The sequence below is a fragment of the Phaeoacremonium minimum genome (genome assembly GCF_000392275.1).
Source record: "Phaeoacremonium minimum UCRPA7 unplaced genomic scaffold PA7_03_scaffold_541, whole genome shotgun sequence".
Lineage (NCBI taxonomy): Eukaryota > Fungi > Ascomycota > Sordariomycetes > Togniniales > Togniniaceae > Phaeoacremonium > Phaeoacremonium minimum.
Window position 1 is genome coordinate 381,318 of NW_006921443.1, and position 27,598 is coordinate 408,915.

The following is a 27,598-nucleotide window of genomic DNA, read 5'->3' on the forward strand; positions in this document are numbered from 1 at the left end:
TCATTCCCGAGATCCCTCGTTCAATCTCGCTCCTCCTGGATCGGCCGGACTAGGAGGTGAGGGCACAGGGTCCATAAGATCGTCCCGGTTGCCATTCGATAGGAGCAATTCACAAAAGAGAATTTCGTCTGCTTCGTCGATAGGTGCAACCGAGGACTTCTCGCAGATTGATCTTCAAGAACCTCCTGCAAGGCGTGAAGAGCGTCCCACCAGCTATGGATATGTCCAGAAAGGAAGCATTAGCCGAATTGATCCAGAAGCACAACTGGACCTGCTAGGGAGCTCTGCAGAGTTTGTTGATAAGTGATCAACCTGCTATGTTCCTCCGATACGAGGCAATGCATTTTTACAATCCGCCAACTTAACATCCTCACCTCAGTATATTGTTCGACCTCCTACTTTGCCTCCACAGTGTACACGATATATAGAATTTGCGAACCCTCACGCTCTTCAGATGGTTTGCGACTTGGATTGCTTCCAACGCCTTCATTTGTGATGGACTGCCGGGCAACATGGAGCTACGGGGCACTAACGGGCTGTCGATACGGAACATAGGGTCGGCACATATTGATTTTTGATTACTCTTCTACGAGCGATGGCGTATCAAAAGCTGGGAAGACTGTATTGCTCTTCCGAGATGGTCTCACAAGCGGAGCGAATTGAGTTTACATTGCTGTCAATTAATATAGGGACAGAGACACTGGTTCTTCAGGGATAGGACCGGCCGTAGTAGGCCTGGCTGTATATATTTAGGTCGGGTAGATGCTGATAGCTCTAATGATTATGATCACTCTTAAGGTTTTGGAAGCTCATCTATGATTAAGCTCCCTCAAACAAGCTTGATCATGACCGGGAGGTGATGATTGACTTGATTTCTCGATCCGAGTGGTTGCGTCCGTCTTACACCTCACTTCTGAATAGCCGTATCCTTTAGCTAGACACCATGCTTGCATGTAGACTTACTAGGAGAGGCCAGGTCTAACAGATACCTACTCCTAGTAGTTTCGTTTTCTATGCTGTAGTGCGGTGTATTGTAAAGGTCTCTTATGTTAAACATGTGACATCTGGATTGAACTACCGGACTTTCTGCTGCCGTGGTGCTGAGTTTCATATTCTGTAGAGACTTCTACAACAGCAATCATCTCGAAATATGAATACGTATTATAACTTCAGCAGCAGCATGTCCAACTCGCTCTCAAATTCGATTGCTCAGGAAAGATTTGCCAGAGCTATTTAGAAACCTTGTTGAAGCCTTTCATGCACGAAGTCCACACTGGAGCAACGATGCACCAATCTTATGTTGCAAACCCAAAAATTGTTGACAACAAATTCCTCTTGCTCGAAGAACAGGTTTTTACAAGCACGTTTAAGTTCCTTCCACAGGCTATCCGTCAATTCAACCTCTGGGTGTGCCCACATATCCATTCCCCCCCCCCGTTTCCAACTACTTCGGAAACGACTCGCGGGGAATCTTAGCGTTGAGAATACTAGAACAGTCACAAAAACTGAGCGGCATTCTCGAGATGGCTTTTCAGACACCGGGAGATGAAGTACAAAGCTCGTGCGATCGCTGCCCTACAAACCTCTCTTTCCTTGTCAACAGCAACGTGGCTACATTGAGAGCCTGGCATGACTTCGGATCGCATGGCTCATCTCTTGATCTGAGTTGGAGGATCCATGTGCGTGATAGCGAGAATACGTCCAAACGGGGCCCTTCGGTTGATCATCGTCCCGGGGCTATTCGTGGTCTTTATAGCGAGGAAGGACTTTAAAAAGACACGGACCAGGAAGCTGCCTATGCATACCTATGACAGATCCTCACATTCCATACCTAGGTACTTATGGGCATCAATAATCATGATTCTTTTCACATTAACACATCATAAGCACTGACCATTTCTTTGCCTTTCGGATGCTTAGTTAGTCTGCTCAATCATGAAATAGCTTATCGAAGCTGGAGATCTGAAGCATGATGCGTGTTCTCATAATTTCGCCCCAAACATTTCCACGTGATACAGTCACTGCCTATCATGGTGTCTATATATCTGGTGTTGAGGTTGATTTCCAGAAGCTGTCGGGATCCAGCATCAAGCACTGGCCATGTGGGGGCCAGGTAGTCTACCTAGGTAGTCTTATCCGACCTTATCCTTATCGATCGCGCTGATAAGAAAAATTTCCAGACTTGCACCCTCAATCAGATCGCTTGAGGCTTCCCACTTTCTACAACACATTATTCCCATAATATCGCGATGGCACCCACAAGACCAAGTAAGAAAATAAAACAGAAGAACCGCGGCTCCCAAGCTAGGAAAGCTTCAGGGCCGCTCAGATCGCCCAAACAACTACTACAAGATGCCATCGCAAAGCTCGAGCAGGGCGACGCTCTAGCAGCTGCGGCGCTCGCCAAGGATGCCCTCACAGCCACTGGTGAGGACGGTGACAGAGCAGGTGCGGCATGTGCGCTCCTCGGTGAAATCTACGTCGAGCTCGGCGAGATTGAAAAGGCCCGCAGCTTCTTCCTGCGCGCGGCCGAGGTAGACAAGGAGGGCACGCTGCCCGAGGAGCTGGGCGGCGGGCCGGAGAAGTTCCTGTGGCTAGCCCAATTGTCCGAGGACGGCGGGCAAGACTCGGTGTCGTGGTTCGAGAGGGGCACGGCGGCGCTGCGGCACCAGATCCAGGCGGCGACGGAGGCGCTCGCGGAGACGAGGCGCAAGGGCGGGCCGAAGTCGGTTGAGGAGGCGCTGGGCGCGCGCGAGGACGAGAAGAAGCGCAAGCTGGCGGAGACACTGTGCGCCGTCGCCGAGGTGTACATGACGGACCTGAGCTGGGAGGCCGACGCCGAGGCGCGCTGCGAGGCGCTCGTCACCGAGGCGACAATGGTGGCGCCCGAGCTGCCCGATGCGTGGCAGACCGTCGCCAATGTGCGCATCAGCCAGACCAAGGTGGACGAAGCAAAGGCCGCGCTGGAGCGCAGTCTGGCGCTATGGGAGGACCTTCCGCCTGAGCACCCTAGCGTACCGGCGTTTGCGACCAGGGTGGGACTGGTGAGATTGCTGCTCGAGGTGGAGGACGAGGATAAGGCTATCGAGGTCGTCGAGAGGCTGCTTGCTGAGGACGACGAGAGTGTTGAGGCGTGGTATCTTGGCGGTCTGGGTCTATTCACGACAGGCGAGAAGGCGAAAGCGAAGGACGTCGGCGACAAATGGAAGAGCCATTGGAGAGCGGCGAGACAGTCACTAAATCAATGCCTGCGCCTGTTTCAACTCCAAGAATACGAGGATGACAGGCTAGGAGATCATGCGAAGGAGCTTCTCGAGTCCATTGCAAAAGAGCTGGGTCCGGCACCTGCTGATGGAGAAGAAGATGATGATGGTTGGGAAGACACAGATGGAGATGAGGATGATGAGGACGAAGATATGGAAGACTGATGCAGACATTCTGCTACCTTCCCAACATTCGTCGGTATCAATGATTGTGATGGTTCAGGGGCATTCACCGGAGTTTGGTTCGGAAAAATGGTTCATATTTTAGGTCCTCATGATCCCACAAATGTGCCAAATGGCTTACAGGTAATATAGACAAGACATGTCCAAGCGTCTTTCCATAACGCCGCGCAATGCGATGATGTAACAAAGCCTTGTGAAGAGCCTACAACTGCTCTGCAATTCAAGGTGTTTAAGCAGCAACCTTGAGCTTTCCCACATCCTCCACCAAACCCTCTTCCCCTTCCTCTTCTTCCCCTCCTGTAGCGAGACCTCTCTCCCATAGTTGCCGCCCAGTAAGTCGTGTGGGCTCCTTGATCTTGGCCTTCTTCAACTCTGCGAGGCGCTCCTCCTCCTCGCGCTGGCGTTGCTCTTCCATCTCTTTTATGAAATCCTCGCGCCACTTCAAGAACGTCTCAGGGTTTACTGGTGTACCGTGAAACTTCTTGTTCTCCTCGCGCTCTGCGGCTAGCAGGGCCTCCTCATGCACCCGCGCAGCTGCCTCCCTGCGCCGTACAACTAGCTGTTCAGCCTCTTCCTTCAGAGTTGTGACTAAGGTAAACACCATTGCCATGCCGAGGTTCTCCTCGATTGTTGCCGTCAGGCCGGACAGTAGCTCGTCCTTGTCTTCGGAGATGTTGAATAGAGGATGGGAGGCGCTATTCTGCGCTGCTGAGAGGTCCAGGTGCGGTGCCTTATCTGGGTAGTCTTCCGGATAGCGCACGGTTAGAAGCATTGTGGGAGCTTCCTCGGACTCTTCGTCATCGGGGATATCGAGGGTGATTGATATGTGATACTCCGTCTCTGAGATGTCTGAATCTGATGTTAGCATTGCGCTGTGAGATTCGCTGGTAAGGTTAATCACCTGTGATTTCATCGGGAAAGATGGAGTCGAGAACCTCCCGCTCCTCTATCTGCTCTTCTCTGCCCATTTTGCATGCACTATAAATCTGCGTTCTAAGTTGACTCGGATCAGATCGTTTTCTCAGGTTGGTCCTCTTGAGCCAGCGAAATGCAGTTGAGAACCCTGGCGCCTATCACCATGTGCGGGACAGTGAATCACTTAGTGGGATGGTGGGGTATCCATGGATATCAGCGGGCGCTCTCCAGAGCCAATGGAAGCAGTCCCGGCTGGAGCATGCTAACTTCACCGCCTAAAAGTGCATGGGCAGAATTTTTAGAGAGAAACTTTTCTTTGGCAAGTACAGTCCGTATCTTTTGCTGTATCGCACTCTACCAACACCAAGCCAATTGTTGCGCCAGCTCTGCCACAACGACACCGCGCAACACTCGCAACATGGCTACCAAAGGTGCAAAAGTCGGCGACAAGAGGAAAGCCTCGGCTGTTCATCATAATGGAACAGACAAGCGCGTGAAAAAGGCTGCTTTTGAACCCAAGAGAAAGCCATTTGAGGAAGCGGACGGCTCCGACGAGGCCAACGACTTCGAAAGCTTTTCTGATGAGGAAGATGGCGGCGCGAAGCTGAACGATAACAAGGCTGGGCAGAAGGATTATAAGAAGAATGACAAGTTCGAGGCCAATGGCAAATCCCAGGCAGACAATGGAAAGACATTCGAGCGAGGTTTGATTAATTTTCACTTCCTACATGCAATCTTGTAATAACAGTCTTTCAGGTCAAAATTCTAGAGAATCACATATCAAGCAGAAGCAATTGGCTCAGGAACGGAAAGCTGCCAAACCTCTCGCCGACGAACTCCATCGAACAAAGAAGCTCTGGGAGAGACTGCGACGAAAGTCCCATGTCCCCAAAGAGGAGAGGCAGAAGCTTGTAGACGAGCTATTTGAGATTATCACGGGAAGGATCAAGGACTTTGTCTTGAAGCACGATGCTGTTCGAGCTGTGCAGACAGCGATCAAATACTCCACCCCGATTCAGCGCAAGCAGATTGCGAAGGAACTGTCAGGCACATATGCGCAGCTCGCCGAGAGCAGATATGCAAAGTTTCTGATTGGCAAGCTTCTCGTCCAAAACGACGATGAAATCCGAGATTTGATTGTTCCTGAATTTTACGGCAAGGTACGAAAGCTCATCAACCATCCAGAGGCATCTTGGATTCTGGACGACATATATCGAGGTGTGGCTACCAAGGAGCAGAAGGCCAAGCTTCTGAGAGAATGGTACGGACCGGAATTTGCATTGTTCAAGGATAGTGGTGACGGCGAAGTTACCGGTGAGCTTTCAAAAATACTTGAAGCCGAACCTGGGAAACGTGGACCGATCATGAAGTACCTCATCGATATGGTCAACCAGCTGGTGCAGAAGAAGTTGACTGGCTTCACAATATTGCACGATGCCATGTTGCAGTACTACCTCAATGTCAAGCCTGAAACTGAGGAACACAAAGAGTTCCTTGAGATGATCAAGGAGGACGAAGGCGGCGACCTACTCAAGAATATGGCATTTACAAAGTCAGGTGCTAGGTTGTCATGCCTGTTGTTGGCATATGGCTCAGCGAAGGACCGAAAGCAAATCCTGAAGACCTACAAAGACACGTTCCAACTCATGTGTGGGGATCCTTACGGGCATGTGGTTATCCTCACAGCGTACGATGTTATTGATGATACCGTCTTGTCATCGAAGGCCATCTTTCCAGAGATCTTGGGCAAAAATGATCAGAAGGAAGTCGAAAACGTCATATTTTGCGCCAATGACCCCTTCGCACGAACAACTATCAGGTACCTCTTCGAAGGACTATCAAAAACACTGTTCCCCCCAAATCTCTCCTCAGACCTGGAGATCTTGAAGGAAGTCCACGAGATTCGTAAGACAACAAGCAAGAAGGACGCAGAGACTAGACGCAAAGAGCTTGTTACCGCTCTGTCGCCTCAACTTCTTGCTGCTATCGCAGCGTCTCCAAATGAGCTTGTCTCTAGCTCCTTTGGCTGTCAACTAGTGACAGATGTTTTGTTGGACGCTGTTGGTGACAAAACAGCTGCCCTGGACGCAATTGCGGCCACAGCTGCAGGCAACCCACAACCAGAAGACTCTAAGGAAACTTACCCCCCACCTATGCCCCATATCTCACAAACGCCACATGGAGGACGAATGTTCAAGACTCTGATTCAGGGAGGTCGATTTGACAGAGAGTCAGGTCAGGTAAAACCTGTAGACCCACCTCTTAACTTTGCAAACATCCTTTATCCTGTGATTAAGGATCATATTGTTGCATGGGCGACTGGATCCAGTTCATTCGTCGCACTTGCGTTGTTGGAGTCAAAGTCCTTTTCTGAGACGGAGGAGTTGAGGGGAAACCTACGCAAGAACAAGAAGGCCCTAAAGAAAGCTGCAAGTGAAGAGACAGCAGAACAAAAGGCGAAACGGGAGGCCACAGAACAAGCAGATGCGACTAAGAAAACCTCAGGCAAGGGGAAGAAATCTGCTGGAAAGCAGGAGAGAGCTGTTGGGAACCAAGGATCGAAGTTGCTCCTTGAGAAAATTTGAATTTAAAGCAGGCATTACGAGGCAGACGGTCCCATCATTCACGATTCTTCAACATGTTATACTGGCGAATACATGTTTATAGATTAAGCTGAAATAACATTGCCGCCAATTACAGGCCAAAACTAGTAGCGATTGATCATTGATCGGGTTGTCTCATGTGCCGTAAACTCCTTCATGTCTTGAGGTGTCAGAAGATTCGTATGCTGAGCAGGTCTAGGGAAGTTGAAGAGTCTTAAATACAACTAGCCATATTTGAAGGTTTCTTGAGCCACAAGTTGACTCTCTGAAACGTCACCTATCCTGCAAAGATAAGGATCATTAAGCAGCATGAGAGATGTGTAGATCTGGAAAGTGCACGGCCTCAGGGGTAGTAGCCGATCTATGCGAACCACTATGTATTGCTAAAGGTTGGCAAGTTGCACGAGATTTGACTACCGGACCCGGTCATGAGTAGCACACCACACTGTTCACGACCGTGACGATCGGCTATTATTTTAAGACGTGTTGTTAGTGCTTTGGTCAAGATTGGAACCTAAGCCAGTCGGCACCCATGGCATAAGTCTGTTTGAGGCAATGCTGAGCTGCATGGTAGATCAATATGCGGCTCTGCGACACGCACCTGCAGAGTTGATTGGGCAACAGGTCTGAGATCTGATCCGGCTATATGGGCATTTAGCATGTGGCATCCTACATCTGCTTGCGCTCTGTGCGGGCTACCGAGATCAGAAATGATACATTTCAGAAGGTCCAATGATGTTGCAACCCGCGGCTACATACTTGCAACTGACAACTGTAGCAGCTCCTTGGCTACACCCTCAGACCTGAATCGTGAACGGCACAGATACAGACCAGCTTGCGGCAATGGTGTCTAGGCTTTTGATGCGTTCGGCCGTAATAGTATCATCTTTCTTTCACGAATCATTGGCGGCTCTGGCTGAGCAAACGGTGCTTAATATGAGCATCTCTCCACCATGTCTCTTGATTTCTTTCATTGCATTCATGGGACGAACTAAGACCTATTTTACATGGTTCTGTTCTTTCACAAGCGGTGGAAATGTGCATGTCCGAACAGACTGTGATGTTTGGTCTCAGTCGTCCTTTGGTTGGTCGTACCTCTTGAGAAGGTCAGCAAGCATTTTGGCAGTTTGTTCAGGAAACACTTCGTATTTGTATAATATATTTTTCCTCCGGAGGCCGGGTCTTGTCAACTACTCATTCAATTGCTATTGCAGGCTCGGGCCATCGAAATCATCCTGCATCGCGGACCACGTTCTTTCGTTTGCTGGTTTACCTGATTTTAACTATGGCCAACGCCAGGATCTACGTTGACTGTCCCCCAGGCTTTTGGATGTACAAGTGCGCTGCAATTGGTCTCGAGGCATGTTGCTCTGTTGATGCTTGTCAACTGGGTGGGTGCCCAGTTAATGCTCAACCATCTTCGACACCTGGTCAGCAATGGGGAGCTGTTACTTCGTCCACCTCTACGCCAAATAAGGTCGCAGATCCAACATCGACTCAAGGCGTCGCTGTGTATTCTGTCCCAAGTTTGGAGGAGGTAGAGGCACAAACGACCAGGACAAAATGGGTTACTGTCCCATCTACGACTCTCACTGCTTGGGTTACTGCGACAGAATCAAGCTATCCCGGCGCCACTGATGCTGTTGCCGGTGCTGCTCCTATTCTGCCGTCGCAGCCAGCCTCGCCAACTCCATTGGCTATTTCCAATGGTGCCAAATCCCTCCAGCCGGGTGCAGTCGCCGGTATCTCTGTCGAGCTCGCAATTGGGCTTGTCTTGTTTGCCGTCTTGACGTGCGCCTTGTATTGTGGACGCAACGATCAGGTTCATGGGCAACGAAACCCCCCGAAGGACTTAACTGATGCTAAGACCTACCACGATTTGGAAAAGCTTTCAGTCGGCGGCAACATCTGGCCGCAAGTATCGCCCAGATCTAGAACACATCGCGAGGCAATGGAACAAACCAAGTTGAAACGCCTCATGAAAAATAATCCCAAGATCGTGGTCGAGCGGTCACTATTGGAAGGAATGAGGGGGCCGCTTGTTGTTGCTGCACTTGCAGGTACGTCTTGATGCATTACCATGGCAATATACTTCCCTCCTTTGACTCTTGGTACCTCGATTGACACGCTATATTCCCTCATCTAGAGCGAAACGATAAGCTATCCCTTTCACCTGGTAACATTGTTGAACAGAACCCCGTGTTTCGCTCGCCATCTATCTACAACAGCCCGGCCGTCAGCCCCCTATCAATTTACTCGCATGCCAGCAATGGTGAAATTTCACAGCTCGATTCATCTCCCCTGGAACCTGAGTTCAAGCTCGAAAGGGTTCCTTCCATAAGACCAGGGTATGCGGAACTCGAATCTCCAAACATGCCTTTCTTCAAGCTCAGCCCTCCACCCCGCAGGTCCGAGAGGCCATATTATTCTGATCGCAATAGCTTTATTGCAACTCCCAGCAGCTGTTACTCTTCTCCGGCATCGAGTCCTTCCCTAGATACACCGCTCATAGAGCACCCAAGAGCGACCTTGAGTCCAACTGCTGCGGAGAGAGCGTGGAAGATCCCTGTAAATAGCTGGGCCACATACAAGGGATAGGAGGATGTAATGTTTGCCTGTACTTGTCCTTTGAGCACGCTACTTGACGTCAATGGCTTTGGAATGACGGATAGTCTAAAAGAACCTCTAGTAGGATCGAGGGTTTGGAGTTTGGCGCTGAGTGAAATAAACTGCATTGGGTGGTGTACGATAATCAGAATCACAACAGAAGCAACAAACACCTTGTTGTTAAAATTTGCTTGACTTTCTTTTGGTCGCCTCAGGGGTATTCAAGTAAAGAAACCGTTACCTTTCCAGACGCCGAACCGGTAATGCACCTTTCTCCTCTCTCGTCCTCCAAAACATTTTGATACTCATTCTGCATAAACCCCGTTCCCTGACCACTGATGCTCAACCTAGGGCTTTTCTTTTTTGTTTCTCGTTGCCGCCGTTTTGTGTCTATATACTGTCTAATCGCTGGATGATAGAAGATAAATGCAGCCTATGAGGCTCAACCCTGGAGCTTGCCCATTTGGTCGAGCAGCTCCTGCAGATCTTCGTCTGTGATCTTGTCCGCAATGGAAGGTATGAGGGTCTTCGCTTCTTCTGCACTGTCACAGCAGAGAGATCCTATATTTGAATTCGCGGTCAGCGATTGTTATCTTGGACAACCAGTTCTCATCAACCTGGCAGAGCCAGGACAATGCGCATGCTCATTTTCATCCGTACCTATCTGAGCTCTCTCGAACTTTGTCAATTGCTTGTGACTGCTCAGCAGACGCTCTACGGCTTCGACATTTTCCTTCTGCTTGAAGCGGGCAAAGGCGTCCAGGTAGTCGAGCGTTTGGTTGAGAATGTCGGTGTTGTTCTGGTGCCGTCGCATCTCGGCGCGCCGTTTGGCCAGTAGGGCGTTGATGACGAGCGACGCCTCCGACAACGTCAATGTATCGACATCCTGGAACTCTCCCAGCTTGAGGGTCGTCCCTGCTTCCTCTTCCGTCGGCGGCGGCGGCTTAGGCCGCGACGTCGGTTGGTGAGGGCGGGACATGGCGGTGGTAGATCGCGACAGGAGAGCTGTATGTCCGAGATAGAGCTCTGTTCACAGGGTGAGATGTGGAATCGCGGAATGGGTGTGGACGGTCGCTGGTACTGCGCAGTCGCACAGAGCCGATTTGAAGAGTGGAAGCCCAACTTCAAGTCGCAAGTCGCCGAGAAGCCCTGGAAGCGATGTCGATGAGGCTCTTTGTTCTTTGGGGAATGAAGGGTGGGACCGATTCAGCCTCAAGTCGGTGCTGGAAATTTAGGCGGCGCTCACTGAACGAATCGCGCCTCAGGCACCAGGAGCCGCTAGTGGAGGAGACCCCCACCATGGGCCTTTGGGTAGCATCCCCTATCAAAAGGTAAGCGATCTGAGTTACTCTTATGTGAAGGTGGCATCTGGCCCAAGTTTATTGAGTGAGAACAAGGCAACAAACATTCCTCAAATCACAAGGCGAACTCATTCTGCTAGAGTCAACATCGAAAAGGCAGTATCTGGACTTGCGGAGCGTTGGCACGATTATCCAACCGTCAAGGTCTTGCGGCCGTTGTTTTTGAATGAAGCATTTCATTGACGGATTTGGTCTCCCACCGCCAGAATGTAAGTGCATATACATTTGGTCAATCGAGATATGTGTCCTGACACGGAATAGGACTGTATTTGCTCTCATGATCATCAACAAGGCCGGAGGTCTCATTTACAACCGGACTTTTCAGGATGGTGGTCTCAACAAGCTATCGTCAAACGACTATCTGGTGCTTGCTGGTACATTTCATGGTGTCCATGCCATAACCACCAGGTTAAATCCCGTCAAGAGCTCTCAATCAACGGCGGCGGCAAACGCCAGCGGTATCCCTAGCCGGCCAGAGCCGCCTTCCGGGCTTGAAGTGATGGAGACGGAGAACTTTCGGCTGCAATGCTTCAACACTATGACGGGCATCAAGTTCCTAGTGTTCACCGACACCACACAAGCGAACGTGGATGTGACGACACGGCGCATCTATGAGCTATACTCAGACTATGTCATGAAGAACCCTTTCTATCAATTAGAAATGCCGATCAGATGTGAGATTTTTGACAGGAAACTGACGAGCTATGTCCGGGAAATCAATAACAGGTAGAGATACAGCAAAGCTGGTCTGAGTCTGGGCTTCAGGAGAGTGTTTAGGTTCATTTTCTCACGATATCTGCATGACATGAAGGCGTTGGTGGAATTTTAGCGTGGATTCACCTTCTCATCGATAGATGAGATATCTAAAGGTTTCAAATGAAAGGCCTTGATGGGTGCTCTCAATTCACCGGTCTATTGTATAATTACAGTGTGCTACCTATCCGCTTTCGAGTTTCCGAGTGGCCAGGGATAACCAATGACTATGAGATGTCCATCTTATCAGTCCCGCTAGACTTGTCTCCCTTATCATCATCCTTCTCCTCCTTCACGCCGCTACCACTGGCTTCTCCATCTTTATCCAACAGCGGAGCTGACTCGTCCTCTTCCTTGACAGAGTCTAGTGACGCCTTCTTGGCGGCCTCGGCCTCCTCCCTGGCTTTCTTCTCTTGTCTTGCCTTCTCTTCTTCCATAGACATGCGAAGAGCGAGTGCCAACTCCGGATCGACGGATGGGTCGAAACCGAATTCGCCAAAGTCTCCATCGCCTCCGCCCATGCCGCCGCCCATGCCGGAGCTGCTGGCAGCATTCTCGCCAAGCAAAATCGGGGTAGAAATTAGCTGGTCGCTTAGAAGCTTGCCAGATGGTGGGATAACAACGAAATGCGAACCCTCCCCGCTCTTGACGGCCTCATTGAACTTCTCGAGTTTCTTGTGTGTTGCGTCGTCGTCAAGCTCGCCGAATAGGATGAAGTCGACCGATGTGTTAACCTTCTTCAGCTTCTTTGCCAGCTGGACGAGTGTTTTCTCGTCATCCTCGACCGGAGAACACACAAAGACAATGATCCGTTGCCTTTGGGTTTTGTTCTGTCGATGCTTGAGTGCGAGCTAGAGGGCAAAGAGTTAGCATGCTGTTGAGAAATTGAAAATATCACCACAGGCCAACGTACACTTGCGACCTGAATGCCAGTTGCCAGATGGGATGAACCTCGGATCTTCTTCTTTGTTCGGTGCAGGCCCTCCAGGATCTTGCCTTGATCTGTCGTCAGGGTTACCAGTACCTCCGGTCCCTTGCCACCCATGCTCATCAGGCCGACGGATGATTCTGGATTTCCTTGTGTAATGGTCTGGAAAATGATGTTGACAGCATCCGCTTGGGACTCGAATCTCGTCGGTGCATAATCTCCATTTCGACTGCTCTCGCTGTTGTCCACAACGACCATCACCGCCTCGAGAACCATCTTGACACTTTGGTGGACTCTTTGCCGAATGTAGGTAAGATTATTTGAAAGAAGAAGTGTGATACTGTTCGCGGGATGTCTTCTGGACTCGGAGAGGTAGATGGCGGATGGTGTTTGCGAGATGAGGTAACGGAGCTGTAGTTTGGAGTGTGCAGGTGGTGGAGGAAGGTGACAAGGCAAGCTCCAATTCGTAAGGCGGTTCAGCCTGCGCAGGTGGTAGCTGCGCCAGGGGCGGGTACTTGACTGGACTCAGAAAATAGGTGGGAGTAGAGGTACCGTGGCACCTGGTGTGTGATAAGCGCACCCCCTGGCAGCTTTAGCGAGCCTGGGATGTGGGTACGCTGGGTACGCCCGCAGCTCCCCCAGCTTTGTTTACTTTCGAAAACACAACCTACGTTATCCCGACTTCCACATTGATTCCGCACCATACCAAACCACAATCTCGCACCAACTCCCTGAACAGTGCTGTTTGATGTCGATTGTCTTCGCATACGATAACCTGACTTTTACCTCAACGCACACGTCCTTGCAACCAAAATGTCTGCTCCACGAGGAAGGAAACGCAAGTCTGACCAGTCAACGACATCAACGGCAGACAACCATAACATGACGGTTCCCACCAAGACAGGAAGCCCAACAGAGGAAAGCCCTCGAAAGCGGAGGAAAATTGGAATTACCCTTACTCAAAAACAGGCTCTTATCGACAACCTTCAGCTAGAGAGTACGTGAAGTGTACAGCCTCTGCAAGTCCAGTCATATACTAACGTGCGCGTTAATAGTTACGGAACGTGCCCGAAAGCTTCGTGCTCAATATAATCTCCAGGCACAAGGTCTACGGACGCGCATAGAGATACGCGTCAATCGCATACCGATGGCTCTTCGGAAGGCGAAGATGGCCGATCTACTCCAAAAGCACTCAGATGACCGGAAGCAGAAGCCAGCGGCGCCGTTGTATGCAGCACCTCTCAACGCGAGACCGCCACCGGTCCCTGAGAAGGATGCTCATATGACGCGTCCGCTGTCACAGCGATCTGCCCCTCCTGTGAAAGCGCCAGCAACGCGTCCAGGACCGGGCCGACCACCCAAGAGAACGAGGTGCGTGTGGTGTATATCGCTTGAGCAAGATGATGGACTAACAAGATTGCTCAGTGATGAGTTGGGAGACACCAACAAGGAGAATGAGATTGAGCATATTGGGCCGAAGAAGCGCCTCCGCGGCCACCCGGGTCCAGAAGCTGCCCCTAATCCGTCACAGGTTTTGTCGCCTCAGTCCTCTAATACCCGTGTGCTTCCACGCGATCGAGCTCCTCCTTCACCGGCCAAGTCGATGATTGCCCGACCAGTGTCGCCGACCAAGCAGAATAGTGCGACGAACATTATCAGCAACATGGTCGAGAAGGCACGGTCAACCCGTGCTGCCGCTACAACGCGAAAGACGACTACATCGTCCACAGCGAGCTCCGCAGCTGGCAACACTACAGCTGCCACGCGTGCAAGGAGAGGGGCGGCGGCAGCTCCATCCACTACCACACGAACGGCTACCACGCGGACCGCAAAGAGAGTTAGCGGCATCAGTGAGTCTAGCGATGGGAGCACATCAACTGTTGTGAGGAAACCGACAGGACGAGCAGCAGCGGCCACCAAGTCTACCACATCAGCTCCAGCCACGAAGAGGACTGTCATGAGCACCATTCGGAAGGGGGTCACAGGAGCAACTACGAAGAAGGCTCCGGCGGCAAAGGCAACAGCCCCCGCTTCAACAGCCACAGGGAGGGTTCTAAGGAAGAGAAACTAGAATGACAGGAGTTTTATTTTTGGTAAGGGGAATTGGCGTTCCGGTATTGTCATAGCATATGTTTTGAGGATCACGGGTTGTCTAGGATATTTGTCCGAGAGTCACCGCCACGAATTGAGTATATATTGTGTCCAAGATCATGTCGCTTAGCCTGCTGCTGCTGCTGCGGCGGCGGCGGCTGCCTTCTTCTTTGCCTTGTCATCTATGAACTCGATGTTGTCCTCGGGTATCTGCTTGTACTTCTCCAGTAGAAACTCTTCAATCTCGTCACTTACGTCACCCTGGACGACGATTTCTTCGCCGCCACTGGCCACTTTCGTGACAGATGAGCCCGTGGCGAACTTCTTGCCAAACTCCTTCGCAACCTGCATGATACGGTGTCAGTGATGTCATGCCCTTGCGCCTCACTCTAGGGATAAAATTATGGGCTTGACTGACCTTCTTCAGATCTAGGTCGAACGCCTCCAAGCCGGACACGGCCGTCACGAACTTCTTCTTGTTTCTCTCGATGCGCTTGATGATGACGGTGCTATGTGCGCGCTTGTCGGCCTGCTTGGCCTCGGCGGCCTCGGCTTTTGCGGTCTTCTTCTGAGCATCCTTCTCGGCGCGCTTCTGGGCTTCCACGGACAGCGAGGCAGTCGCGGCTGCTAAGGCTTCTGTGACGAGGGAAGAGCGTGTCAGAGGTCGGTTCAAGCTGGACAGGAAGGGAGAGAGTCCATACCAGGCGACCATATCCTGGCGTACATGGCAGGGTGGTTCTTTTCTAGCCAGTCCTGGCATTTCTTGACGGTGCCGCCATACTCGCAGTACTATTTGCTCGTGTTACTTCTGGTGTCCTGGGAAGCAGGAAATGAGAAAGGGCTCGATCGCCATTGTTCGTACCTCGGGCGGCAGGGTGCACACTGAGGAACAGAAGGGTTAGCAATCTCCAGAGTGAACTGTGGTCCAGTGTTGGACTGAGACGTACCGCCACAGTATGTGACATGACGAGCCTGGGGCTCGATGGAAGCCGAGGATTCGGCGTCAGCCATTGTACAGAGGAAGAAGGTTGGCAGGCAAGATCTGGTGAGTGTGTGACTGAGAAGACCCCTGGATGTCTGAAGTAACGCTGGGAGAGCAACGTGTAAGTCCTCAATACAATGGTATGTAGCTCTCTTCGTAGGAGGAGGTGGGTATGCTTAAGGTACAGCTTGAGTTTGTTGATTTTCACAAGCAGACAGACGACTGCGGGGTTGAATGTTTGGCAATGGAGGGGCAATTGGCATTGATGGATGCAGGCAGGCATGCATTGAGCCTGGAGGGGCTGTGCAGTTGCTGCCGGTGGCTCCCGGCTGCGTGCGTGTGAGGTCACTGAGGTGTGCTGACCCCTCCGAAAAGCTCCTTGCCTGAGGCCCAAAAGGCGGCCGTGTGGTTAGCTTTTTGGGCCTGCTACCAGCCGAGTAGCAGCTAACTGTGGCTACCGGCCAGCCAAGTCCTCAGCGCTTCCACCCATCTCACGTTTCAAGCTTTAGCACATTCAGATCTCGGCTTTTACTAGAAGAACCTCAGGTGGCTCATCACGGCGCCTGGAAAACGCGACGATGTGATGAGACGACAGTGATACTGAAACTCTCGGCATATTCACGCTTGTCATCTCCTTCGTGATTGATCCTTGGGGTGCTCAGCCCTGTCGATAGCATGACGTGCCTTGTGGGACGATCAAGTGATGGGTCCTCGGATACCGCCCGTCACAACGCGCTTGCTTGGAGGGTTCACATTCAGGCACCGCTCCGCTCATCACAGATGGCCCCCGAGGCCCCCAAGCCATTCTTACCGAGAAAGGGGACACGGCGCTCAGCAGTGGACCGGATGCGGCAACAGGTCTGCCGCATTGAGGCAGTCCTGCCAGGTGAAAAGCGACCATCGACCCGGATCATCAGGTAGGGCGCGAGGGTGGATCGATATTCGGCATATTGCCGTCCCATATATCGCCAGGCTAATGAGCCATAGAGTCCCATATAGCATGACTCTTGCTAGTTCTATCTCATTATCTTCCTCTCCCAAGGCTCAGTTTCCTCGTCTTGTCGATGTTCCGCATTGGACGGCCATTTTGCCGACCTCCTATGGCGTCCAATGACAGGCCGTGCTGGACAGTCGATGTCTGCAAGTTAAGCGCCGAAGCCAGCGCTGACCCGACACCGTGGACTACCATTGGGTAGGCAGTCTGCACTCTTTTCCAGATCGAGAGTTAATGCCAGGTCGAGTTGGCGCGCGCCAGCCAGTCGTGTGGACAAAGTCGTCTTGTTGGCTTTAATTAATGATCCTCCTGTAGGTGCTGATTGGCCGTTTGCGATTACCTTGTCACCCTCCTGCCGGATGGTTGAGCATCGCGAGAGCCCCCAGGCGGACGCAGTCGATAGTTCCCTCGCTCCTCTGGGCGCTGCTGCAGGCGATTGCATGCTTCTTACCGGGCATCGAGCCAGGGTGCAACGGGTAAGGATGCTCGTCTGTCCAATGTTGGGCCATGCGACCTGCGGACCTCGCAGATCTAGTCACATTCCCTTTACCATTTCGGCCGAGGGAACAGCCAGTTCACCCTGCTAGCCGCCCCCATGCTGCGAGAGGCAGGCGAGTGCTAGTCACATCGTGGCCGCGGATGAGTTGGCCGCGCCTCCATACGACGACTAATAAACCTACTTCCCTTCCCCGGTCGTCTTGAACGGTCTGGTCCCTCCTTTTCCCTCTCTGTTGCCTTCCCCACGCCTCCTGCGCTTTTGCAAGAATAGATAGCTTCGCTGTGCGAAGCATTCCTATCGTTTAACACACTGCTACTGTTTTCCTAGTATTGCTATTCTACGACGCAGGACGTCACTTTCAGTCTAACGAGGCTACGTCTATCTTGCCGAAGGATGACTACCCCCAATACGACGGCTTTTTAAAACAGACGATCGGTATCATTTCGAGAAAAGAAAGAAGGAGAGAGAGAAAATGGCTGAACTAGCTATGCTGCAACAAGGGGCATATCAAGCACCCGCTCCCTCCCCTCCGCAGGGCCGGAGATCGGGACGGGCTGCGCTTAATACGATAATCGAGGAGGATGAGAACACCATGTCGCCAATACGGTCACCCATGAAGAGGAGAGGGGCAAAGAGAGTATCGAGAGACAGAGATAGGCTGCAGGCTTGGTTGTCGCCCGTGAATGATGCCTTTCCGACACCGAGAGGCTTCCACTTTATGGTAGCTCCAAACCTACCATCATCACCTTCAGCGGCGTCAGCAGATGACAGCATTTCGCCTACTTTGTCCTCGAACCGCACCAATTCATGGAATCGACAGAGTGTGATGACTGATGTTACAGACTTTGACGATATTTATGATGTTTCTTCCGAGGAGGATGAGCCAAAGATTGAGAGTATGAGACGGCCGGGGTCTTCAGGTGTTGCCTTCAAGGCAACTCCGGAGCAGACACGGAGAGCCCTCCCTCCGCTAGTCATCCCGACTTCAAAAGGAATTACGGCGGCGAACAACTCACCACCGGCGTACATGAAGAAGAGCCTCACTTCTCCTGTGCCACCAACCCCACCCTCTGCGGTGGCCATGTCGCCAGCCATGCTCTCATTCATGCAGGCACAGCAAGCTCAAGAAGTGCCGACCATTTCTGCACCTCCGTCTCTGGATGGGAGCCTTTCGTCCGAACAACTAGCCGTTATGTCTGCTCCGGCTACGCCTATCATTGGCGGTCAGGACTCTGGGGATACAGGCGACTGGTCAGGCATTCACCTTCAACCTGGTGCGCTAGCTACACTTCAGGCCCTATCTGGTCCTGGTTCCGATATTGAGGAGTATCAAACACCTGCAGACCAGGTGATTGAGGTTCCTCAGGAGCAGATGGCCGAGGCCAGACCACAACCACCACGCCTGATCACCAACCTGCCACGAGCGTCGATCATGCTTTCGCCAGCTCAGCAGCGATCGCTTGCGGGCTTGACGAGACTCGAGATTCCTTCCCCAGGTGGATTCTTCTCCGGCCTATCACCACGAACCCGCAACACATGGCATTTTGGCGCCTCTCCCGCGGATGATATGCCCCCACCCACGTCAACAACTGCTGAGCAGTTCTACAGAACGCCATGGAACATGGAAACCGCTCCTCCCGTCCCACGTCCAGCTCAGATTCAACGGCCACTGCACATGGCCAGCGGCAACTTCTCGTCTTTACCAGTCGAGCAGGTTGTTGAAGCCCCTGAGAGTGCCCAGGAGGACCTTCCCACTGCATTCCGTAATGAAGACACCCCAGTCCCGAATACCGCGAAGCGTATTCCAGCCCCACCATCAGCATCTTCGGATGATGACGAAGAAGCTGCATCGCCCGCATCACCAAAGGAGATGATCAAGGAGATAGTCGCTGATGTCAACCCAGAATACGCCCGCAGGCAGCAAGAAGTTGCGCTCTCGCATCTCGATCGCACAGAGATGTGGTTGATGGCACAGCGAGCTTACCTCAGAGGGCCTGGTGATTTTGAGGAGACAGAGGATGATCAATCCAATGAAGAAGAACCCAACTTGAAGGCAAAGGGCAAGCAGCCAGAATCCCAGCTCGAAGTCCAGACGCCTCCTGAAGTTCCACCCAAAGATAATGAGCCTGAAAAGACTGAAGTCGCTACCTTGACAAGGAAGAAGACTGTTCGATTCTCCGAACAGGTCAAGCCAGAGCCAATCCCGCGCTCCCTTCCTTCCAAGCTTGTACGCCAGGAGAGTGCATACTACCGTGCCTTCCAGGACTACACGGTGCGCTCTCTATCGCAAGATGTCTTTGTTCATCGCATGCCTCGCTTTGAGGCTCTCCAGGCACAACGTGTTTCGCTCCGCGAGGCACACCGCAATCAACTGCTCGGCAAGTACCAGCTCAGCGTCCTGCCCCAATCTGCCAAGAAGCGTATGAGTGCCAACGTTGTCCGTGGAGATGACGTCCTTCTTGATGACCCAGAGAAGCTTAAGGCTGAGAAAGAGGCCGAAGCTCTTTCGCAGATGAATATGTCCACTTGGCATGTGGCTGCCACACGCCTACTCAACGGCGGACGACTTATCGCAGCCCCAGTGCACAAGCGTCTCGCACGCATGTCTACCCACGGCGCTGCCTCAAGCGGCCGTCGTGAGCGCTCGCGCATCCTTGACCTCGGCGGTCAGTCCACGGGCGACTGGGCCTGGCATGCGGCCCTGCAGTACCCTAATGCTAAGATCTACACCGTCACAACCAAGGCGATCCGTCAGCTGTCCAATTCCAACATTCGCGGCCCACCAAACCACCGTCAGGTGGCTGTTGAGAGGCTGGCGCGCCTACCATTCCCAGATGACCACTTTGACCTAGTTAGCGCCCGGGAACTACACTCTATTCTCAAGTTTACAGGAGAGCACGGCGAGGACGAGTGGGAGAGCTGCCTGCGTGAGTGCTACCGCGTGCTCAAGCCCGGTGGCTATCTCGAGTTCCAAGTCCTGGACAGCGACATCGTCAACGCTGGCCCTCTCGGTCTCGCCAAGAGCGTCGAGTTCGGTTTCACCCTCAAGACACTCGGCTATGATCCCAACCCCACTCGCATGTTCCTCAACCGCCTGTCTCGCGCGGGCTTCGAGGATGTTCGCCGCGCATGGATGGCACTACCCATGGGCCCCAAGCCCTCGCCCAGACCCGGTGCGACCGCCACTGCGGCCCGCCAGTCGATGCTGCAGGCGCCCGTGCTCGGCAAGACGCTCGAGCTCGAGGCCATGGTGACGGGCAGCGCCGAGCACGTTGCCGGCGTGACGGGCCTCGCCGCGGGCTGGAGCTGGGAGCGCTGGCTGCTGCGCTGCGAGATGGAGAAGGCGGCGGGCGAGCTGCGGCTCGCGGACACGGTGACGGCGAGCGACGCGATGCGCGAGGCCGGCAAGGGCGTCGACAACGTGCACGCCGTCGTGGACGAGGGCCGCGCGTGCAAGGCCGCCTTCCGTATGCTCAAGGGCTACGCGCGCAAGCCGAAGCCAGATATGGGAACCCTCACCTTCGTGCTAGACTTTGATAGCATGATCTAAGTTCTCTCCCATAACTTGATGGAGGAGGTGGTGGCGGTGGTTGGCTTGCTTGCTAGCTTTTGCGTGCGCGGTCTATGGTCGGATAGATACCCTTCACTTTCTCGTTATGTGGTTCATTTTACCAATGTTTCGACCAACACAGCTCCTGAAGAGACATGCTTCCTGTTCTTTCCTTTGTCGAAACGGGTATTCTGGATGGGTCATATGATATATATATGTCTTGTAATCTGTATGAGATGAGATATACATGTACGTGATGGGAACTGGGCCGGTGTATATAGGCGTTGATCAATCAAGACGATTAGCATTGAGACATTCACCCTCTTCTGAAGTGACATTATCCAGAGACCAGAATTAGCAAGCTGACCCGTTGGCCTACCGTGAATTGTCTTTACGCGGTACTACTGGTAGCAGCCCCTTCTTCTATTTCCTACAATTACTCACACTTCGTACTCGTAAATGCTTGTCCAATACAAGCGTTGACCCTTTTAACGCAGTACATTCTGCGTAGTCTGGTTCGAAGTTATCCCAAATGGCAGTCTGGCATTGTAATAGAACCGTCATCGCCCACAACCTTAGTCTATGTCCACCCAAGTTTCTGAAGCTTCTAAGTCTGCGAACTGCTCTCCTAGTCCCGCTAGCTCACTATGTATACCAATATCAAGCAAGTCACCATCAAGTATCCCATCAACCATCTCCGCATCCAGATCAAACCCTCCAGTCAAGTGTAGCATGCTTGAAGATATTGTGCAAGCCAAAGACGCCTCTCTGCCGGATTGACGTGCAGTTTCGAGGCCAAACGGACGGTTCAGCTCCAACCACGGAATAATGAGAATCTCGTTTGCAGTCGATGATGTAGCTGTTTCGCTGGAATAGAGTAGGGGTAGCTAAGGCAGCACACCGAAGGAACTGGGTAGATTTGACTGGCCCGTTGGGAAAAATACAATCGTCTGAGGCCCCGAGAAAGCATTAGACTAGACTACAAGATAAGGAATGTAGGGCTATGTTAAGAGATCGCATATTGTCAATTGTATGATCAGAAACTGTCACGGCCTGGTGCCGAAAGAAGCCCAGAAGCCGTATAAATAGAATAAGAAAGACAGATAATAGCATGGCAAGGCCGAGACGAGCGAGAGGATTAACGTGTGAAATGTCTTTCCACATGTATAGGTTCATGTCCCAAGATGAAGGTAGCAATAAAGCACAACTTTTCAAACTGCGAGTATTCGGAACTCCTTGAGGATGTCGAGGAATTAGAAAATACGAACAGGCAGGTACCTAGGAACGAAAAGTAAGACGTTAGAGAGCGAACATGCTCTCTTCAAGGCTGGGAATGGCTCTTAATCTGGAGACCTCCACTAGGGAACATCAAGCCTATAGCCTGCAGGACCGAGAACCCCGGGAACGCAACACCTCACGCCTTCCAGACCCAAGAAGCAGAGGCAAGGAATAGCCAAGCCAATCGAGTAGTAGCAAAACGAAGGAGACACGTCACGACACGACCTAATCTGAGGACTTTATTGGGATTTTGAACCCTGTGCCCATCTTTCCGGGAGGAGGGCATAACATCCAGTATGATAGACCTCGTTTGATTTGAGAACAAGGGCCAACTCCTGCAGAACGTTGCAGATTTTCAATTAGGCACATCACGACTGTAGAACGCCTGTCTGTGTGCTTCTCGAACTGGATCCATCCATATCAAGCGTGCGGGCTCGTGCAGCCCTTTGCCCTTCGGTTGAAAATTGCATGCACCGTAGAAGCTCTCTTACTGGACAGACAGAACTGGCGGTATGCCAAAGTTGTAATAGTGACGACGGCGTACTCATGACTGTCCCAGTGGCTGAAACATTGATGATCTGGCATTGGGTACGGGATCGGGCTACGTTAGCTGAGGAAGCTGAGCGGTAGGGCGACAGACACTAAGCCGGATCACCGGTCGAGCCCTACTCTAGCGAGCTGAGCAACATGTTAGCTGTAATAGAAACCAAATCAGTGTAATGTTGGAGGGTGGACGGGGTCATCAAATGACCCCGTCACTTGACTGGCCCCCAACTCGGAGGAGGGGTTGCGAAGGTCCGTAGGGCGTTGGTCGTCTCACGCCACTTTGATAAGAGCCGTTGAATACTGCATCATGCCAAGACAAGGCAAAAGGCTGCGGCGCTTCGGCGAGAGGCCGCCTTGGGTTCCTCAGCAGTTGCATCGTGCAGGATGGACCGTGCTGCCATGCGCTGGGCTGTTGCGATGCGCTGCCCTCCACTTCTTTCGAGCCGAGGGCTCGCGTGAAGAAGGTGGTGGTGGTGGATGCTTCTTCAACGGGCCCTTTTGCAAATTGACCAGTTGGAGGCGCAGCTCTGAAGAGTGCCAGGGTTGGTGCTCACTGTTCACCATCAGCCAACCATTTCGTCTCGATAGTCAACGGTCCAAGTGCCACCTCCCAATTGCAATCCACACCAAGAAAGCTCAAAGCTGTCTCTCTTCCCCCCTCTTTAGTATCGTCTGTTTCTCTGCCGTGGATGCTGCTGCCTGACGAGGAATTCAGGATTGGCAGGCGTAAAGTCTCGAGCTGTTACTATTTTCTTTTCGCGTCGTGAAGGGTGGACCCTACCGCCCTGAATAAGGGTTGTCAACTAGCCTGCCAAGGGTCGTCGTGGGTGAGGCCATTAACCATACTTGAAATAGATAACGTGCTCCCGCTGCTTTAAGCGACTGGAAAAGTTGCGCAAGCCCACCGACAGCTCCATATGTTCTGGAGGGGTTCTCGAACCTGACGGGGCGCTCTCAAGCCTCCCTCAACCTCACAAGGCTTTGCCTCCCCTCTACCTTAGTCGACCGTTGAGAGGGGTTTGGCGGGACGAATCTCACGCCTCGCAATCGTCGACTCGTTTCGTATTTTTCCCAGAACCCCACAAGGAGGATCTTAGGATTCCTTCACCCCCTGTCTACTATGCATTTAGAAGCTTCCAAGCAGAAATCACCTTGAACATGTCAGGGAAGCGGCTTGTTTCGGGATGAAAGTCTTTTACCCGACATTTTCGGTGTAATATCCCATCATATCGCACGTCACCATGATCATTGCCGGGAATAGAGAACCCTGGCCCTGACCGTGGTAAGTCTCATGGTTCACCCCCCAGAAGAGTGTCCTCAAGCTAGGCTGAGAAGGGAAGATAGCTGGGCGAGACCCGTCGGGATCGACATCGAATGAAAGCGGCACGGCAGCAACAGGTGGGAGACGTGGGATAGAGTAGAGTGATGCATGGAGGGGCTAGGAGCAACAAGTTGCGCCTAGATTGAACCGCTCTCCATCTAAGCCATGTGCTGAGACAAATCAGCTGACGATAGATGATTCGCAGAGGCAGGCGGGCCTCGCATTTGCCGCATATCGCATGGGATGTGCATCGTCGAGTATGAGCTGCGGACGAGGAGGAGGAGTACCTGACTGACAGCCATGGCCTTCGCTCAGGATAGCTAGGCGACGTGCGGCCGCTTTTGCACGGTTGATGGCCATGGCCGTTCAAATTTGTCGGCAATACAGCCAGGTAGGATGGCCCCGAGATACCGTTAGTGCCGTTGAAAGACCATATCTTTGCTGTGAATGGGCAGCCCTCGTAGGGTAGCTCATGCCGCTGGCACCCTGTACCCTGCGACGCCCATGCAGGCCACATGGAAGTCCTGCTTCGACTAAGGAATAGCTACCTCCATATTCACCTAGGCCCAGGAGAAAAGTCCACAAAGTACCTATATCCCAGCTGGACCTGCGCTCGAGGCTACCGACCGGAGCTGATGAGATTGTGTGATTACTGGCGGCGTCTGATTACCCTGCGTCCCAAGCTCCTGTCGCACCCGAGCTGCGCAAATGGTGTGTCGAGACCGAACTCGGGAGTAGTCTAGTCTACCTCGCCTGGCACCAACTCGAGTACAGCGCGCAAAGTGCGACGACTCCCATAAGGATGGACAAGAACAAGACCGACAATGGTGATGAACGACGGATGCAGCATAATGAGGAGGGGGTTGCGCAGCTCTGTGCCTTCATATCTACTGTAGAGCGCCACATTGCGCCGCATATCATTACCACGGGGTCGACGGAGCCCGGGCAAGTGGCCACGGCCCCGGCCTCCGATTTCATCATTATGTTAGTTCCCCAGCCGATCAAGGAAAAGAGACAGATCATCTGGGCGTTCGTCTGACAATTCACCGTCATCGGCAAGGATAGGTGCCAGGAGGAGTACAGCATCCGCTTCCGGATCAGCATTAGGAGAGGAGAGAAAAATCATCTCGCGACAGTGTGGTTGAAGCTTGTCGAGCGGAGAGCATAATATAACCTAGTTGGTGTGTGTACGGTCGAGTACTTACCCATCCAGCCATCCTCCCAGCTCTCCTAAGGCTTTTGCTAAGGCAGGTAGCTCGCTCGCACCAGACCTGCTCCAGCTGCTCTCGTCCCCGCCCATCCCCGTCCCTGCGCCCTACCTCCCTCCCTACCTACCTTACATACCCAGCACATACATACATTAGCTGCCTTTCGATTTTAGCACGCTCTCTGCTACTTGCCTTACGGTGCGGCCCTTTGCAAGCCAATGGAAGCTAAGCCAGGTATTGATGATATTATTGTACGCGTAGGTAGGTACTCTACGACTAGGTAAGGTAGGCCGATCCACCGGCGCCAGCCTCGACCCTCGTCGCTTCTCCATCCAGATCCCTTCATGTCGAGTCGCTCCTTTCCTTTCCTTCCCTATCTCATCTCTCTTACTAGGTAGGTAGGTACCACTGGCCAGGTACTTAAGGCAGGAAGGTCGAGCCTGCCACAATTGACTGACAGACCGGACTAGCTAGCCGGCCCTCTCAACTAACTCCTTGGGAACGAGCTAGGTGACATGACTGGGTGAGGGGATGTTGACTGGACTGTAAGTAGGAGTAGGCGTGTAGGCGTGTAATAATGTACGAGTAGGCCGTTAAGTCATGTACAAATATTCCAAGGTCGTACCTGCCTCTACCATGAGGTCTTAGAGCTTACCTTCCCTACCCTCCCAGACCTTGCCTCACCACCCTCACGCACTTCAATTATCCTGTCTTTACCTACTCTGTGAGGTGCAAATTACCATCTGCACCCTCTGCACCCTCGTACTCCTTGCTTCTCTTCCCTACCTTGCCTCGCCGTACTTCACATATGTAGTGTAGTAACTTTACCTTCCTTACCTTAAGGTTACCTTTCTACCCTGCCTCGCCTGCCCTACCCGGGTCTTACCTAGTCTCCCAAGTTCTTCCCTGCTAGGTATTTCCCCTTCCTTCCTCCACTCCCTCGCCCTCGCCTCAACTGGCGGCGCGCGCCTTCCTCTGCAAGTCCCAAGTTGCTCAAGCAAGCAACAAAGCAGGCAAGCAGCAGCAAGTAAAAGCAGAGGCAGGAACGACCGCATGCTTGCTTGCCCCACCTTCCCCAATCTCGACAACATAATAATAATTCTGCTTCTCCAAAAAGGCAGGCACGCCTGAATTGGGCGAGAGAAATACCAACCTTGCCAGTTATTCCAATTCTAACTAACTGACTGACTGCCCGTTGCTCTCTGTCTCCCACCCCCCGAAAAGGCGTGGCAATCCATTCCTTCCATATTCCACGCCGTGACGACTCTACCTCTGCGCGCACCCGTCGCTGCTTAAAAGCCCAATGGCCTTGTAATGAGATCACGGAGGAGAAAGCGCATTTCTGTCTAGTGTTCTGCCAGGATGCGCCTCTCTGCTGCGGCGCTTTGTTGATGCACGAGAGAGAGACGCCCCGGAGCTGAGGCCGGCGGGCGACCACCACCCGACTACCACCGCCGAACTCTGAGACGTTTCAATTCATCGTCCCGGCGGGAGCGAGAGACATTCGCAACAGACCGCCGCCCCCGACCCGACCGACCGTCACGGTCAAACGGTCGACCCGCGCAAACGGCCATGGCCGCCGAGAGCGCTGCTTCTGCTGCGCATCGACTGGAACGCGATGTTTCCGGTCTGCCCGTGCCAATGCCACCACTCCCGCCATTGTCACTGTCGCTGCCACCACCGGCGCCAGCACCAGCACCAGCAATTGCATCACAAACACAAGCACCAGTTCTAACACAAGCTTCGGCCTCAACACCAGCATCCGCACCTGTACCAACCTACGATCCATCCCTGGACCCCGCCATCCGAGCCCTCCTCGACCAGCAAGCAGAGATAGAAGCCAAACTAGCTGCTCTCCTGCCTCAGAAGTATGGCCCTAATATCAAGCTTGAGCTGGACATGTTGCGCCACAAGGCCAAAGTCCTGCGCGCCTATGCCGATGACAGTCGTAAGCCACCTCGTCTACTTTTGCTCATGATGCCTTTCCTATGTGATGAAACTTCTGTTGTCAGTCCCTTTGGTGGCTCGTTGTATCATTGCTATTTGTCTGATTCAGTCGTCTGATGCCATCTCAATAGACCTCAGTGACAAGATTCCCGTCTTGTCAGAGATCGAGGAGGCCAGGTCATTGCAGTATCAATGCGAATGTATTGAGAGCGCCTTTGTAGAACAAGGTCGGTTTGCCCGCCCCCATCGTCAGTGATATCTGTCGAACCCGAAACTGAACCTGCTTGCTCTTTTTCAGGATTGTATCTTCATGATCCCAAGGTGATTGAAACATTGAAGCTCTGGTTTCGAGATGATGCGCCACCGGGATACATAGCTTGGTTGGACAAGAACCTCGCTCAATATGACCCTGTAGCCCGTGGGCTCAGATTGAGAGACAGTCTACCACTGCGATTTAGGAATCCCCATTCTTTCAAATGCTGGGATGACCGGTGTATGCATTACATTTATGGCTTCTCTAATCAGGATGACCGAGACCTACACGCTAGGGAGCATGCTATCGCCGGCAA

General features: G+C 52.5%; 8 protein-coding genes across 8 annotated transcripts; 4 read left to right on the top strand and 4 right to left on the bottom strand.

Annotated features, from left to right (window-relative positions):
- Window positions 1-2,249: 2,249 nt before the first annotated feature.
- On the top strand, window positions 2,250-3,428 carry UCRPA7_7624 (putative tpr domain-containing protein; the record flags this gene model as incomplete). The annotated part of the gene is made up of 2 exons (XM_007920151.1): window positions 2,250-2,268; window positions 2,320-3,428. The coding sequence occupies 2 exons, from the start codon at window positions 2,250-2,252 to the stop codon at window positions 3,426-3,428; spliced, it is 1,128 nt and encodes a 375-aa protein (XP_007918342.1).
- Window positions 3,429-3,675: 247 nt separating this feature from the next.
- Window positions 3,676-4,314, bottom strand: UCRPA7_7625 (putative rwd domain-containing protein; the record flags this gene model as incomplete). The annotated part of the gene is made up of 1 exon (XM_007920152.1): window positions 3,676-4,314. The coding sequence occupies one exon, from the start codon at window positions 4,312-4,314 to the stop codon at window positions 3,676-3,678; it is 639 nt and encodes a 212-aa protein (XP_007918343.1).
- Window positions 4,315-4,779: 465 nt separating this feature from the next.
- On the top strand, window positions 4,780-6,946 carry UCRPA7_7626 (putative cpl domain-containing protein; the record flags this gene model as incomplete). The annotated part of the gene is made up of 2 exons (XM_007920153.1): window positions 4,780-5,065; window positions 5,118-6,946. 2 exons carry the CDS (start codon window positions 4,780-4,782, stop codon window positions 6,944-6,946), a joined length of 2,115 nt encoding a protein of 704 aa, XP_007918344.1.
- A 3,067-nt stretch (window positions 6,947-10,013) lies between these two features.
- Window positions 10,014-10,550, bottom strand: UCRPA7_7627 (putative rna polymerase rpb4 family protein; the record flags this gene model as incomplete). Its single annotated transcript, XM_007920154.1, has 2 exons — window positions 10,014-10,105; window positions 10,232-10,550. The coding sequence occupies 2 exons, from the start codon at window positions 10,548-10,550 to the stop codon at window positions 10,014-10,016; spliced, it is 411 nt and encodes a 136-aa protein (XP_007918345.1).
- A 1,362-nt stretch (window positions 10,551-11,912) lies between these two features.
- On the bottom strand, window positions 11,913-12,889 carry UCRPA7_7628 (putative 26s proteasome regulatory subunit multiubiquitin chain binding protein; the record flags this gene model as incomplete). Its single annotated transcript, XM_007920155.1, has 2 exons — window positions 11,913-12,536; window positions 12,599-12,889. 2 exons carry the CDS (start codon window positions 12,887-12,889, stop codon window positions 11,913-11,915), a joined length of 915 nt encoding a protein of 304 aa, XP_007918346.1.
- A 606-nt stretch (window positions 12,890-13,495) lies between these two features.
- Window positions 13,496-14,455, top strand: UCRPA7_7629 (hypothetical protein; the record flags this gene model as incomplete). Its single annotated transcript, XM_007920156.1, has 4 exons — window positions 13,496-13,610; window positions 13,669-13,984; window positions 14,039-14,172; window positions 14,325-14,455. 4 exons carry the CDS (start codon window positions 13,496-13,498, stop codon window positions 14,453-14,455), a joined length of 696 nt encoding a protein of 231 aa, XP_007918347.1.
- A 375-nt stretch (window positions 14,456-14,830) lies between these two features.
- On the bottom strand, window positions 14,831-15,715 carry UCRPA7_7630 (putative translation machinery-associated protein 22 protein; the record flags this gene model as incomplete). Its single annotated transcript, XM_007920157.1, has 5 exons — window positions 14,831-15,049; window positions 15,123-15,340; window positions 15,406-15,493; window positions 15,567-15,586; window positions 15,652-15,715. 5 exons carry the CDS (start codon window positions 15,713-15,715, stop codon window positions 14,831-14,833), a joined length of 609 nt encoding a protein of 202 aa, XP_007918348.1.
- Window positions 15,716-18,371: 2,656 nt separating this feature from the next.
- Window positions 18,372-20,729, top strand: UCRPA7_7631 (putative methyltransferase domain-containing protein; the record flags this gene model as incomplete). Its single annotated transcript, XM_007920158.1, has 1 exon — window positions 18,372-20,729. The coding sequence occupies one exon, from the start codon at window positions 18,372-18,374 to the stop codon at window positions 20,727-20,729; it is 2,358 nt and encodes a 785-aa protein (XP_007918349.1).
- Window positions 20,730-27,598: the final 6,869 nt, after the last annotated feature.